The 13,417-nt window shown below is 45.0% G+C and overlaps 1 protein-coding gene across 1 annotated transcript in view; it reads left to right on the top strand.

Moving 5' to 3' along the window:
* Positions 1 to 2,761: 2,761 nt before the first annotated feature.
* The window catches only part of LOC125758827 (uncharacterized), a 58,353-nt gene continuing 47,697 nt past the window's right edge, over positions 2,762 to 13,417 (top strand). Inside the window, exon 1 of the mRNA XM_049416474.1 lies at positions 2,762 to 2,824. Coding sequence (XP_049272431.1) covers positions 2,762 to 2,824 — 63 coding nt within the window. The remainder of the gene's footprint in view (positions 2,825 to 13,417) is intronic.

The raw sequence follows: 13,417 nt of genomic DNA on the forward strand, positions 1-13,417 counted from the left end.
CTCGTGAAAGTCGCTCTGACAGAAAGTTCGGCAAAATACCGCATGCAACGACGCCGGCACTACGAGCCCTCAGCAGCATACCGCGTTCATCGGGGCTCAAGTCGCTGAATTGGAGCCCAGCGTCGCGAGCCAATGTCTCGTTGTCAAGTTCTCTGTCCACATCCATTGCGGCGATTGCGGCCAGCTTCGATGGCTTCGATGGCCGTTGTTGCTGCTGTGGGTCCCGCTACTTTCGCTCTGCTTCTACTAGTGTCGGCGGCCGCGCAGTAAAGGCGGGCAACGTTGGGCACGGCAGCAGTGACGTATGAAAGTCGGATTTCTGGCGGGTGACTTGAAGTGCGCTAAAGCGATGCGGATCACTAAAACGTGATTTTATTTCAAAATAAGGACTTTCTTGGCATAAAAGTAGCACTACGAGGTTTCTGGATCGCTATTTCAACAATCAACGTCGACTTAATATTTGCCTTTAGTGTCCGTTTAACGGCGGTTCCCGACGCTCGAGCCGCGCGGGGCCCGCACACGCGCTAGCTGGGGAGCGAGGCGCCAAAGGGGAGGGCGCGCTCGATTCCCACAACTGCCACGCTGTGATATTCGTTTCCCCAGAAAAGCAGGTTAGATGTGAGAGGCATGCAGGCATGCACAAGCGCTCGACCTCGTATACTATCGATAGAACACTAGCAGTCAACGCTGACGCGTCCGGATTCTTTGCAAAGCAGTACAGTGTTTGCTAATTACAAGCGAAGCACATAACTAAGCTAAGCTATTCAGACCATCGTTGTAGGGGACCCAATGAATGTCCTTCCGTCATGTAAATAAGCAAATTGGGGCGTTATAACCAAAGGTGGGGAATGCTTCTTAGTTTTCTATATAACGCATTTAAATGGGTTGAAAACGTTTGTTTAGCACTTTTTTTATTAAACATCGACCTAACTCACAAACTTCAATATTTTCGAGCCTAGTTCCGCTAACAATCCCTGCACTTATGCAAACGTAATCTTCGTGAACGAACCAGCTTTTTCCTTTCGAAAAAGATAAAATGAACGTGTAACATTTTTAAGCACTCTGATGTCTTCACAGTAAAAATTGAGGTAGCCGTGCGCACCAGGCTGCGTCGCGTTGAGCCTGTGCCCTTTATCTTGCGAAAACTGTTAGTTACAGGACATTGCATGTTAGGGCTTTTGTATTTACTAATAATGACTGCTTGATTTTCAGAGGCGAAGCTCCTCTTCTTTTGGGTACCGGAGGACATAATCGTGATGGACCCATTCGAGATGGACATTGGGTTTCATGACGTGGACACGCTATCTGCTGGCATCAAGCACGCAATTGTAGTGGAACCCTCGGGAGAGTATATCTTTTCCCTTGAACAGGTGACGCAGATATGGGATTTTACTTGTTTTTACGAACTCATTTGCAGAGAATGACGCAAGCTTCTTATAACTGAATCCAAAGTGGACAAATTTCAATGCGCACCTAGAAATTGACCTTACGCAACTTGTGGACCTACTGTTAACCTGTCAACCTGATATTTTATTATCACTGACATACCAGGAAGAACTAAGCAGCATACAATCTTACACCAAACTCACCTCACAGCAATGGCCCTGTGTGATTGTTAAAATTAGGTAGGAATTATAATGAAACTTGCTGGCTTTGTGGCGGTTCTTTCAATTCACCTTTCACGACCAATCTACTGACGCCAACTGATTGCATTTTAGACAGAAACTGACTTATCTACCTGAAGCACTCATCCCTGACATTCCGTTTAGGACTAAGCCAGATCATGCTTGCCAAAACTATGAAAAGTCAGGAATATAAACAGAAACGTTCATATCGTGTCGCCAAAAAAGAGCGAGGTCCTCATAGCACTAGTAAAATAAGAATGCCAAAAGCAGTCTGTTTAGCTGCATTCCATGGACTCGCCCATGCAAAACTCGTGAGTAGCAACCAGAGAAATGCTTGGTGAGTACCGACCCTTCAGAAATCCCACTTTATTTACCTTATAAAACGAACAAGGCGACGTACAATTTGACATTGACTATGCAATTATCTACAACGCAACGTTTCATCCTGTTTTACTCATTAAATTGATGCACGTTGTTCATTTCCATCTTACAATAAAATATCGTCTACCGTAAACGCCATTGCTTCTTAGCTGGTGAAATAAAAGCACTAATGAATAAACGAAATATAGTTCTAATCATCGGCTGGTTATGGTTAAAGTTACGGTAATGAGATGAAATAAACACATGACTCAGGAGAGTGCCTATCTACTTCCCATATAATTCTTATCCACAGGCAACAGGCCCAATGACTATAAAACGGAGAACGTTGTACCAATATTCAGATAATGTAAGAACGATTCACCGTCAAGGCATCATTCCTTCTCGTTAGGAAGCGACCACGTAGTTGTCACGTGTCACGGATAACATCGAAAACACCGCCAACCAGTCTTAGATGAGTTTTCTCCTACCTAAATGGTTTTTTAATGTTGGTTATAATGTTCACTGAATCTAATACTGCGCACACATGAAAACACGCTGCATAATGTAGGCGCTTTTAGTTTCTGATGTTGGTGCAAATACAGGTTGCTTGGCTAGCTTGCTGGCGTACTGCTTTATTTCCAGCAATATACAGAGTTGCGATAGCATAAACTGGAGCGCTCTAAACGAGAAGCTTACTTTTCACAGCAGTCTAAACTTCGCATCATTTCTTCTTCCTGCAGAAAGTAGTGAACTATCTCCCGGCTCCATACGACACGATGTGCACCGACTACGCCAAGAAGCCAATCTTTTCACACTACCCGACCATGTACACGAAAGAGGTACGCTATATCGCACTACGATTCAGCTTATCAAATGAGCTACATCTACTGAATATGCCATCTTATGTGTCTTCGCTCCAACGAATACCTTGGTCCAATAAAGTAAGCGAATACCCATTGCATGGATTAGAGCTTCTTGTATTGATACTAATAGAAGCTAAACACACTGCCAGGCTACGTTGTTGTGGTACTGCCTTCGATCTGCATTGTTGTGCGCAGAATTTGCTGTGGCATTGCTTTTTGCCTTCAATTACACTCGCCAATGTTGATGAGGTTAAGCTGTCGGGTACCTGTTAGGTCCAGGTGGGGAACGCGAGCATCAGGCTGAATTATAAGCTAAAAAAACTCAGGCAGTCAAAACTACAAAAGGAGCCCTTTTCATTAGTGCCATATTTTAAGCAATTCGGACTTCCAGTTCTAAATAAAATATCTTAAGCCGTGCGATAAGTCGGTAGTACGTGCTTGATGCACACGACACGCTAGCACATTTGGATAATCATAAATGCTGAATTTTGGTGTGCTGTCGCACGGCTACGAACTAGGGCAGCCTGAGAATTGACACTATCTAGAAGCGAAGAATTACATTGGAGTGGTAACAAGGTACCAAACGTTCAAAAGTAATGCGCCTGTTTCTGATAGAAAATGACAATTAAAGCGTCAACGGACCGCATTCGTTCGCATTCTCCAAATAAACCTGCTCCTACTGCTTTGTTGCGTACCTAGCGAATCATGAACAGGAGCGTTATTCTTGCGCGCTTTTTCCAGTGACCTGGGCAGATTGTTGTAGACAGCAATCACTGATATTTCAGGAGACACAAATTCACACGTGTTATCCTCACCGCATAACTCGTACTCCTACAGTCGGACGAGTGCCTCTCCCAGTGATCTCCAGGGTACTCTAGCGCGCTCTGATTTCATTTTATGCCTGCAAATTTTCTGATTTCATTATGCGAACAAGGTTCCTGCCGTCCTTGTTTGTGCTACCCATCGCTTGGTACCTGCTCCGTCACTCTTAAGGACCGCCGGTTACATGTACAATGCGTGCAGTGGTGTTTCTTTCGTTATATTATCTGAATACCGGCTATCCCTTTGTGTTCTCTGATCACTGTGCTGTCTTCCCGTCTCTTAAAGGAACACTAAAACTAGACATAGCCAGAAAACACTTTCAATCTGCTGCGAAGGCGCCTGCAAACATCTGAGCTAAATTAACGGCACTGACCATCGCAGGTGAATAAGAATTCACTGAAAAAGGCATCCAAAAATTGCTCGCTCTGCCCTATAAAAACTACACACCAGGTGGAACCTGCCATGCAGCGGGCGAAAACGACACTGGCGTTGGTTGATTTCATATTCGCCAAAATATCCTCAGCAATATTTCTATTGTTTGTTTTGTTTTCTATACCTCAAAGAAAACGTGTCTCCCTCTTCAAAAACACAGAAAAAATAAGTCTTGGTATTTGCAGTCTCTATAAAAAGTCGACTGCTTAATTTTACAGCGTTTTTGTTAATGTGATACGGCATCCAGTCCACTACACAAGTGCTGTTTAAAATACTACGTGCTTGCTGTGGGCCACTTGTCGCGCACTGAGCCCGCTACGAACAGTATTAGCGATGCCTATTCTCGTTCCAAAACACTGGTGCGCTTGCCAGCGTGCGATAGCTCTCTTCACGCCTCGGCAGGCCACTTTGCACTCTCCGTATTTGGCTACTATTTGGCGATCATGCTGGCACTCGACGAAGGCGATGCGTGTCAGCCACTGAGAGAATTCGGGAAGACTGTAGCACGACAATTGTGCGTCGCTTGTTCTGCTGCGCGCTGTATATCCTGCTCAGTACGCACCGTGGCCGCCAAGGGGTGCGTTAACGTGACGGCGCCGCGCTCGCTTGAACCAAAAGTGGCAGCAAACAAATACAGTGAACTACCGAAGGAAATATTGTCATGGTCATGACGCACGCCCACGCAACCTTTGCCTTCCTATCATTCACCTCTTTCTCGCTTACAGCGCGCTTGTTGGGATTAAAGGAAACCGACCCGAAGCCTGCGTAACCCCCTGTAATTCCGCTTATGCTTGAAGGGATAGAAAAAAAGAGTGCTGCGACAGATTCGGATAGAATAAACTATTATAATTAGGTCATTTGAAATGACGCGGCTTTTGCAGGCTGCGTAGTGCTTGACTTCTCCAAATTCACTGTTATTCCTTAAATTTCTCCCTATTACGTTAATACCTATAGAATGGAATGATTTTTTAATGTTTTGAATATATGCAATGAATGAATTTTCATTTTAAGGACAGCTGTAAGCTGCAGTCATGATTTCAAAATGCCTGCCGTATAAATTCCTGCCCGTCCTTATTTTTCGGTGAATTTACTTTTCATTAGTAGGCTCCCCGATCAGAAACTGACTTAGGCATGCGTGCCTTTCTACAGACTCTAAGTGTTGGTGGCCGACGGTGAACTGTTGTTATTTCGACGGGCGATTATTCATTCACCGCTGTCCTGAGCCTATTAATTTTGAGCCATACTTTAATACTTTTTGGGTTTAAGTCATCAATCTTCTTTTATGCAATCAGTGGTTATCATTGCTGAAGAGCTTCTCATACATAGGCATGAAAAACAATAACTGTGTTTCCTTCTCTTACATTGCAGCTGTGCTATGAAGAGTGCAAAGCAAGGGTGATTCAGACAGATTGCAACTGTCTCTTGCAAGACTATGTTTTCCGTCATCGCTTGAATGGTACTGCCTGTTCGAGGCAGCAAACAGGTGTGATCGTCGTTATTTCTTCTTCTATTTAAAGGGGTGGCGACAACAAACATTTAGGCTATAAAAAGCCAGCTGTAGACTTGCTCTGTATGCAGGGACACTCATCACGAAGTGTTGGACACAGCAAACGTTCAGAATATATTTTAATTCGCTTCCAAAGCGTGCCTGAATGCTCATTCCGCGATCGAGACCCATCCCAGCGCGATTGATGCCGACGTCACTGTGTAGGAAGTGTAACGAAAGTGCTACGAATTGTAGCGAACCAACACTTCTTTTCCTCAGCGTGTTGCTGAAGTAGAGAAACTTGCTCGCATTTTGTAAAGTGCTTCGTATCGTCACGCGAACCTGCGAAGGCGACTTTAGAAAATTTTAGTTTGTTCGCACACTGCTTTAGCGTACCGGGTTACCGTAGCCGGAAACGTGAAACTAGAGTCACTGGAAAATCAGAGTACCACAAAGGTAGGCTGCACGCAAGTAACATTGGGCGGCGGCGGCCATTTCCCTTCCAGACCGTCCGGCGCGTTGCTAGCGTGTGTTGAGAAGTCACCGATCTTTTAGCCTCGGAGCCTTGTTAAGCTCGGCGGAACTGCATTATGTGTGTGTGTGTGTGTGTGTGTGTGTGTGTGTGTGTGTGTGTGTGTGTGTGTGTGTGTGTGTGTGTGTGTGTGTGTGTGTGTGTGTGTGTGTGTGTGTGTGTGTGTGTGTGTGTGTGTGTGTGTTTTCAAGAGGATATTAGAGGTGATCTAGAGTCATGGACAGTTATGAATAGACTGCGCGGTAAGCGATGTAACTAATGAAACGTGTGGCGAATGTTGCCATGTGCTCGCTAATTCTCTTCATGGCTTCATCGGTGTCTGTTCGTGTCACGGCCGGGTGTGTTCGCTAGGTCCGGAGCTGTAAACATGGTTGCATTAGCGCAGTGACTTCGTGCGAGATGTCATTTACTTCGACACTTGGTGAACGTTGACTGTTTGCGCTAGCTTTGCAGTCGGTATTCAGGTTCACTTCATAGCGCACTCGAGAACATTATCGAACAACATCGAGAACATTCAACACTGCGTCCTTCGACTGATCGCTGACGCATACCTTGCTGGCGCACCACGCTTGCTGTTCTACTGGGTGTTATGTGTAATAGAAATGGCGTGTGTACGGTAATTGGAAGTTGTGCGCGACATATTTATGTCTCGGTTTGGAACGCCAGCAGCCGAACGCATTGGCGAATCGGCGTGCGGTAGGTAAGGTGCATCTTATTTTCCGAATACGTTGTCATTTCCTAAGAGATACGTAGAAAATAGGCCATCAAAAATGGCTGGCCTCACTAATTAAGTGTTTCATTTCCCATTTTTTGTCTCTTTAATATTCCCAATGTTGCAGCGCACTTGCAAATATTTTCCTGTGTTCCGACAAACAGTTTTTTTTTTGTTCACGTTGCCAGCATGTAAACAGCTGGGGCTGGGGTTCGGTTCCTGCTCTGCTTTTAATTTCAACTTTTTTTCTCATAATGCACTCTTATTAAAACTTACTCAACACAGTGCTTTATGTTCTTTTGATCAGAAACAGCACACCCCGGAAACTTTTAAAGCGCATGCTACTGCAACAGTAAGTAATAGACCTAGGGCTCGAATGAAATCGATTCCCTCAATGTGTGGTATCTGCCGTTTTTTTTTCTGTGACCATTTTTCACCCACTTAACAGTTTTGTAAGTGTACACTCGGCGCTTTGCAGCATTAGCAACATTTGTTTTGTAAGAAATTTAAAAATACGCCTAAATAACATTGCGTTATATTAAGTTCATCAACGAAGTCCCACGTTCCTGTTTTGCGCAATGGCAAATAATCATGCCGCAATTGCCGTCGATGTATACCAGTAAAGTGTTATTATTTTAATAAATCTTTGATTTCGCTCTCGTGCGTGACACGCCTAAAACTCTAAATGCATGCACAATCTGTTCAAGATATCGAGATATAAACAGCCGCGCAAATACAAAGGTATGTAGTATGTAGTTTTAAATATCGCTGAACATAGCGAACCGAAAAGGTAAAGTATCGTGTCGCATGAGAGCTTTTCCAGCAAAGTTTGTCTAGTTCACTGCAGAAAGGAGTGTGTTCTTCGAGGGGGGCGAATTCATTCCGGCCAACTATGCAGCCCAGTAGAACGACGCTTTTTGACGTTAATTTTCCCCACACGAAATGCAGAAATGAACGAGATTCCCAGATTACGCTCGGTTGCTGGTGACCTACTCTCTGGAATCTGCATGACGCGTTTAAAAAGCGACGTAGTGCTTATAGGGACCGTGGTACTGCAAAATGTCCGGCCACGCTCTGCGTTCAACGCGCCTGTATCCAAAGCGCTTTGAAGGGATATGGTGGCGAGAGGTCACGTGATGCGAGTAAGCCGATCGCGTCGGCGGCGGCGCGTGGAAAACAGATGCGATACTCTGAAATTTTAGGGGCGTAGCTCCTCTTAGTCTAACCTTGTCCCCTGTCAAGCGTACCGGCAGTATCACCCGAACAGTATAATAGATGGCGCTGTCCCATAGAGATAGAAAAAAATAATAAATAAATAAAAAATAAAATAAAAAATGAAAATAAAGAAATAAAAAATAATAAAAATAAAAAGTAAAAGTAAATAAAAATAAAAATAAATAAATAATAGAAAAATAAAAAAATAAAAAAGAAGGAAAAACGAAAAAAAAATTCACAGCATATCCACGTGCGGAATGATGATGAGTGGGGCGAAGCTCCGGAGGAAATCATCGGTAAACCGTGAATCTTCTGTGTAGCGCTCCATCAATCATCATATAAAGAGTGAGAAACACTGTGTGTATATTACAAACATCAAACTTTTATTTTTTCTTAATTAGATGATGCTTGGCTTGCGTTGTGCCTTCATTATCACGGCTTTATGGTCCGTGAAATGAAGGGATAGCGGTTCCTGTACGGGTTGCAACTGGAAATTTGAAAATACCAGGTCTATACACCGTTGGTTTCACCGCGGCCGTTGGTTTCATATGATCAAAGGACGTGCACGTGAGAGCATATTTGGCTGCCATATGTTATATTAACCACTCATTGTTCTTTTCGGTAATATCGACATTCAGGTCACCAACTAACACAAATGGTTTATTCTTGTACTTGTCATAATTACACAATGCCGTATCAATGAATGTCTTGATATTCCCACTCGACAAATTGGATGCAAGGTACATGGTCATGATGCATCCATCAAAATCGATGGGAGGATATTCACCGTTGTGGCTCTGTGTCATTGGTAGTAGTTTCAGATCTTGTTCCTTTTCTGTTTGTTTGATGTATACGGCCACACCACCTGCAGAACGCTCTGCATCATCGATGCACACGATTGGAACGTATCCTTTGATATACGGTCTTTTGGCGTTCCACGTGTTGGTAAGACAGAAAGCGTCCACCGCAGTAAGTATGGGGTCCCGTTCCACATCGTCTACGTGGGCATGCAAAGATCGAACGTTGAGGAGGGCAATGGCAAACTCGTTGGTACAGTCAACGTCTTCTTGCAGGGCTCGGAGGTACCGCTGCGTCAACGTAGGTAGTCGATGTTGGTCTAGACGTTGAAATTCGGTCAGCATTGCCCTATCCTCGTTCTTGTCTTTATGGTAGAACCTGTGGTCGCCTGATGCTCATGAACGCCTGATGCTCATGAACGCCTGATGCTCATGAACGGTAACCGAGGAGCGATCCGGCGTTCTTCGACCGGGTTGAGCGGGGCAAGTGCTCGGGTTTTGCCGGGCATCTGTAGCCATACGTGACCCTCATCGGAGGCACCTTCCCCGCCACCAACGAATCCTTGCAGCTGGAGCAGATCTTGTACTCACTGTGATCGCTGCTGGCGGGGAACTTGCGCTGCAGCACGGTGATGGCATTGGCGCGAGCCTGGTCCTTCTTGATGGAAGATATTGTGACTAGATTGTTTTGAGAACCACAATCTGTCGCACACACCACAACTATGGCCGAAACCGTTGTCAAGGAAATCCCGCTGGAAGCGCGCGTCGGCGCCTTCAGGAAGAGCCCGCCTGATGCGTTTCTCAGCCACTTCACATGCTTGCACAGCCTCGGGCTCTGCCTAGCGGTACGCGCGCTTTCTTGCCGCTTCAAGGTCCTTCACATTTTGAAGATCGGATTCGCGCCGCAGCCGTGCAGCTTGTCGAGCAGCTTCGGCCTCGTGGGCTCGAACGGCGGGGTCTTCTCGCCGCAGCCGTGCAGCTTGTCGAGCAGCTTCGGCCTCGCGGGCTCGAACGGCGGGATCTGCTTCGCGGCGTCGACGTGCAGCTTCGGCCTCGCAGGCTCTCACCTCAGGATTCTGTCTGCGAGCAAGCGCTGCAGCCGCCTTCCGTGCCCTCCGTTCCGCAGCCTTGTCTTCCATCTGGCGACTCCGAGAGGAAGAAAAGGGCGCCAAGAGGGAGCCTCATGGCGCGTTAATGAGGCGTTACTTCTGAAATGTTGTCTTCGGGCGTCGTTGAAAACACGAGACGTAGTAAAGAAGAAAGAACGCCACACAGGTGAACACGCAAAAACGAGAGTCTCACTCGTCAACGTCGTCTTCTTCGTCTACTGCATAGCAGAACGCGCGCTTCTCACGAACTAGAGGTGGCTACTACAAACAAACGGAGGATGGACAGACCCACGGCATAAGGAGCTTCGCCCCTAAAAGGAAAAATAATCAAAGCGGCGTATCGCTTTGATTACTGCTGGGCGAAACCACTGAACATTTCACGGTGTACACATGATTGCTTCAGGAGCTTCGCCCAAGCTCTTCATCATTCATCCGTGGATATGCTGTAATTTTTTTCGATTGACTCTACGTGAGACCGAATAGGTGTGGGCACCTGGCCAAGCACGTAGCCAGGATTTTTTTTCGGGAGGGGCCCAAGGCCTAATTATTCGAAAGAAAGTCTTTTCATGGCAAAAAGAAAAAAAAATTGCCCGGGAACATAAAAGGCTGGACGAATTTCGGGGGGGCCCGGGTCCCCCCCCCCCCTTGCCTACGTGCCTGCACCTGGCGGTACTAAGATGAACCATGCAAGCACAGAATCGCTGTTGCAGAAATATATTATATTCTACTTCTCTGCTGGTATAAATGATCGTCAACTATGTAGTTCCGAATGCGTTGCGTTTTTAAACATCTTTTCGCCACGGTCACTCAGCGAAAACACAGAAACGCACATATAATTGTGGTTGCACGAAGCGTCGCAAGATGTCGATACCATCGCTCGGTAACCCAGTACTCCGCAAAGATGTCTGCGTATAGCCAGGGCTCGGCAGTACCGAAGATACATGTATCTTAGATACTATCTTAGATAATCCTTGACTATCTTGTATCTGTATCGCGATACGTCTCGCAAAACGTGTATCAGTATCTGTATTTCCGATACATGGAAGAACGTATCGTGTATCTTAGATACAAGATACTCAAATCGCAGCACTACCGTGCGAAACAAACTTTGACTGAACTCCACGTCTCAAGCTGATAATGTTGCCACTAAGTCACCAGAGTAAAACTAAAGGCAGTGACATTATTTTATCTTTCCGCCAGAGTTTTCCGGCGAGGATAACCGTTGAGCTCTGAGCGTTCCTGTTGGTTAAGCAGTTACTGTTGGTTAAGCAGCTACCTTCGTCTACACCCAGCCGACATTTTTTCTCGTTTTTTTTATTCTCATTATTTGTGTCATTGTCATGACACTTGGCACTTAGCCACAGTCCTGTGACGCGTACTCCAATTTGCGGCGTCTATCGCACACATTCTGATTCCCCTGTAGTGTCATTATCGAAGTTTCTCTGGCGTGGAGCTTCGTTACGAAGTCTGAAGAATGCAAGAAAGGGGGGGGGGGGTTTGCTTTGCGTCTCGTGGCTTTCACATATTGGTGATTTAAAGGATCTCGTGGATGTAAGTTTGACTTACATGCAATGAGATTGCATGACTTATTGCGAATAGGATTCTAACAGCTATAGCACTACCAGTACCGATGCTGGATCTAACAGAACAAGCATTCACCTAACAGACGCTATCTTGGCGTACATCTCTTTTTATGTTATTCAGGCAGTTTTTAACATCCTAACTTGATTGTTAGCACAAGTTCTTGCTAAGATGTCCTTCGTTTCCGTCCCATACATTACCTATGCGTCTATGTAGTTTTTTCCGGTATGCTTACTCATAATGCACCAACTTGCAGTACTTGCTTACTGCAATATGTCTCTAACGTGCTGCCAAGGTAAGATGTCTGCTTTGTTCTTACTTTTAACTGTCTGCGTCATTTCTGCTTGTTTACATACTTATATTCCAGTTGAATTTACTGAACAATCATATAATAAGCCGAGAGCGCCTGGTGTCTACAGTAACTAAAATTCTGCTTACTACTAAGTAAAATAGGTAAATTGAATTCTCCTTATAATAACTTAAGTTATTAGGAGCCCTATAAAATTTGTTAGCAAATGTACTCTTCAAACATTGTTATACTAAACGCTCCGTTTTTCTCGTTGCGCCCCAACGAGCCGTTTTACGCTATTTTCCATAGGCACCGAATTGAATTGTCATAGCTATTAGGGGCTCCCCGCCGCGGTGATCTAGTGGTTATGGTGCTTGACTGCTAACTGACCCGAAGGTTGCGGCGGCCCCATTTCGTTGGAGGGAAAATGCAAGATGTCTGTGGGTTGATATTTAGGTTTTAGGACCCCAGGTGGTCGAAATTTCTGGAGCCCTCAGTTATAGCATCTCATAATTATATTCTGGTTTTGGGACGTAAAACGCAACAATTATTACTACCTCTTGGAGGTACCGCCTGTATGGTGTTTCTATACTTATTCGCTGTGTTTGATACGGAATCGCTTTTCTCTTTTGCTCAGATATATTTGTTTTCCTTTTTAGCTTCGTTAAATTATTTTACTGTTCTACTAATCACCAAGTGATCGAAACTACAAGTGGGAAGAGTGTGAATAGCGTCTGTGTCCTGCTGTGCTTTGTGGAACTGTACAATACGTCTGAAACGTTTCTGGGCTGCGCATGTTCTTGGTGGCGTACACCTGTCTGGTGATCCGTTATTGCGAAAACCGTAATACACGTACGTTTACAAGCAAGGTAGAACTCCACAGCGGTATCTGCACCATCACGCGCATGCTCCTTATTTAATTTCTTGTGATTAGATGACAACCTGCTAGCTGGTCAGCGACTCCCATCAATTACAACAGCGACAAGCAAAAACCGCTGTCCCCGAAGTCTTTAAAGAGCTGTCATGTTAAGCAGCTAAAGCAACGCCAATAAGTTGCCTCGGCAGGAAACTAATATACCTTGAGCAAGAAGTACAATAAATTTGAGATACTAACAGGCATTTCATTCAAATGAAATCAAATTGGTCGCATTTAATAAATTTTTAAGCGAAGATGCTTGTGCATAGGAGATTAGTGCTACAGGGGCGTAGCCAGAAATTTTTTTCGGGGGGGGGGGGTTCAACCATACTTTATGTAAGTTCGTGCGTGCGTTTGTATGTGTGCGTGTATATATACGCAAGCAAAACTGAAAAATTTCGGGGGGGTTTGAACCCCCCAACACCCCCCTTGGCTACGCCCCTGTAGTGCTACATAATACCGACATATAACAAGAAATTTGCGAATGTATCGAAGTATCTTAATTTAAGATACAATTGGAATGTATCCTATCGAATACAATCAGTGTTGTAGTATCTTGTATCTGCATCTCAAATACTTCTTGTCTGAGTATCTTGTATTTTATCGCGATACAATTTCAAGGCATCTTTGCCCAGCCCCGGCGTATACATACCGGAATTTCGCACACGCTAATGTTCT

The sequence above is a fragment of the Rhipicephalus sanguineus genome, chromosome 6 (genome assembly GCF_013339695.2).
Source record: "Rhipicephalus sanguineus isolate Rsan-2018 chromosome 6, BIME_Rsan_1.4, whole genome shotgun sequence".
Taxonomy (NCBI): Eukaryota; Metazoa; Arthropoda; class Arachnida; order Ixodida; family Ixodidae; genus Rhipicephalus; species Rhipicephalus sanguineus.